The following is an 815-nucleotide window of genomic DNA, read 5'->3' as shown; positions in this document are numbered from 1 at the left end:
CCCAGGGCCTGGCGGACCTTGGCCAGCACCAGGTGGTCCCCCAGCCTGGCCGCGAAGGGCTTCAGGTCGCTGGAGGGAGAGGGAGCAGGGGCCGGAGGAGATGACACACGCGCGCCCTCTCCAAAGGGCTGGACCCTCAGCCCGGCCAGGGGCGCGGCGATGAGAACATCTCCCGGATGCGCCCGAACTCAGCCGACCCTTGGTCGGGGCACGTGCGAGGATCTCCCTCCCCCTCTCCTCTCTCTGAGCCACAAGCTAAACCTTAAAGAGACAGGATGGGTGTTCAGTGGGTCGCGCTGGCCCGGCCTGTTCTCTCCTGACTGCCTGGCACCAAGGCCCAATCCATCACGGAGCAGTTCACCTACTGGCCCTGCCCGTGAACACGTGTGCATACATAGGTGCATACATGTCTCGAGCCGGGAAACAGACTGAGCTGTGTACGGGCACACAGGCCCCCAGGAGTACACGTGTGCAGAGACTGGAGCCGTCACGCCTAGACACCCCTGGGCAGACGCGTGGGAAAGCCCGTAACTGCGCCGACACGCACATCCATGTCTGTGCACACGAAGCGCAGGTGCAGCACGTGCGCACGTCTCATGAGACGGACACCGGCCACGGAGTATTTCTAATCCGGTCCAGGCCAGACTCGTGCACCAGCCCCCGCAGCACCGTGTGCGGGTTAAAAAGCATCTGGGAGGCCACTGGGAGGCCGGGAGGCCGGGAAAGCCCACGCCCGTGGCCCCTGCTCCCCGGAGGGAGGGAGTCAGGCCTCAGGGTCAGAGCCCAGAGGCGGGGAGAGGACAGGGCTCCGCACA

General features: G+C 65.6%; 1 protein-coding gene across 1 annotated transcript in view; it reads right to left on the bottom strand.

The window, feature by feature from the left end:
* The window catches only part of ACSBG1 (acyl-CoA synthetase bubblegum family member 1), a gene marked incomplete at its 5' end in the record, with an annotated part of 10,013 nt that overhangs the window by 4,020 nt on the left and 5,178 nt on the right, over positions 1-815 (bottom strand). The window contains 2 exon segments of the mRNA XM_015566184.1: positions 1-187; positions 642-742. The exon segment at positions 1-187 is cut by the window's left edge and continues 39 nt beyond it. Of these exon segments, the coding sequence (XP_015421670.1) occupies positions 1-187; positions 642-742 (288 nt within the window).

Source organism: Myotis davidii, unplaced genomic scaffold (assembly GCF_000327345.1).
Source record: "Myotis davidii unplaced genomic scaffold, ASM32734v1 scaffold1622, whole genome shotgun sequence".
In the NCBI taxonomy this organism is placed as follows: Eukaryota; Metazoa; Chordata; class Mammalia; order Chiroptera; family Vespertilionidae; genus Myotis; species Myotis davidii.
Note: the sequence above shows the minus strand (reverse complement) of the source record. Positions and strands in the feature narration are given on the sequence as shown.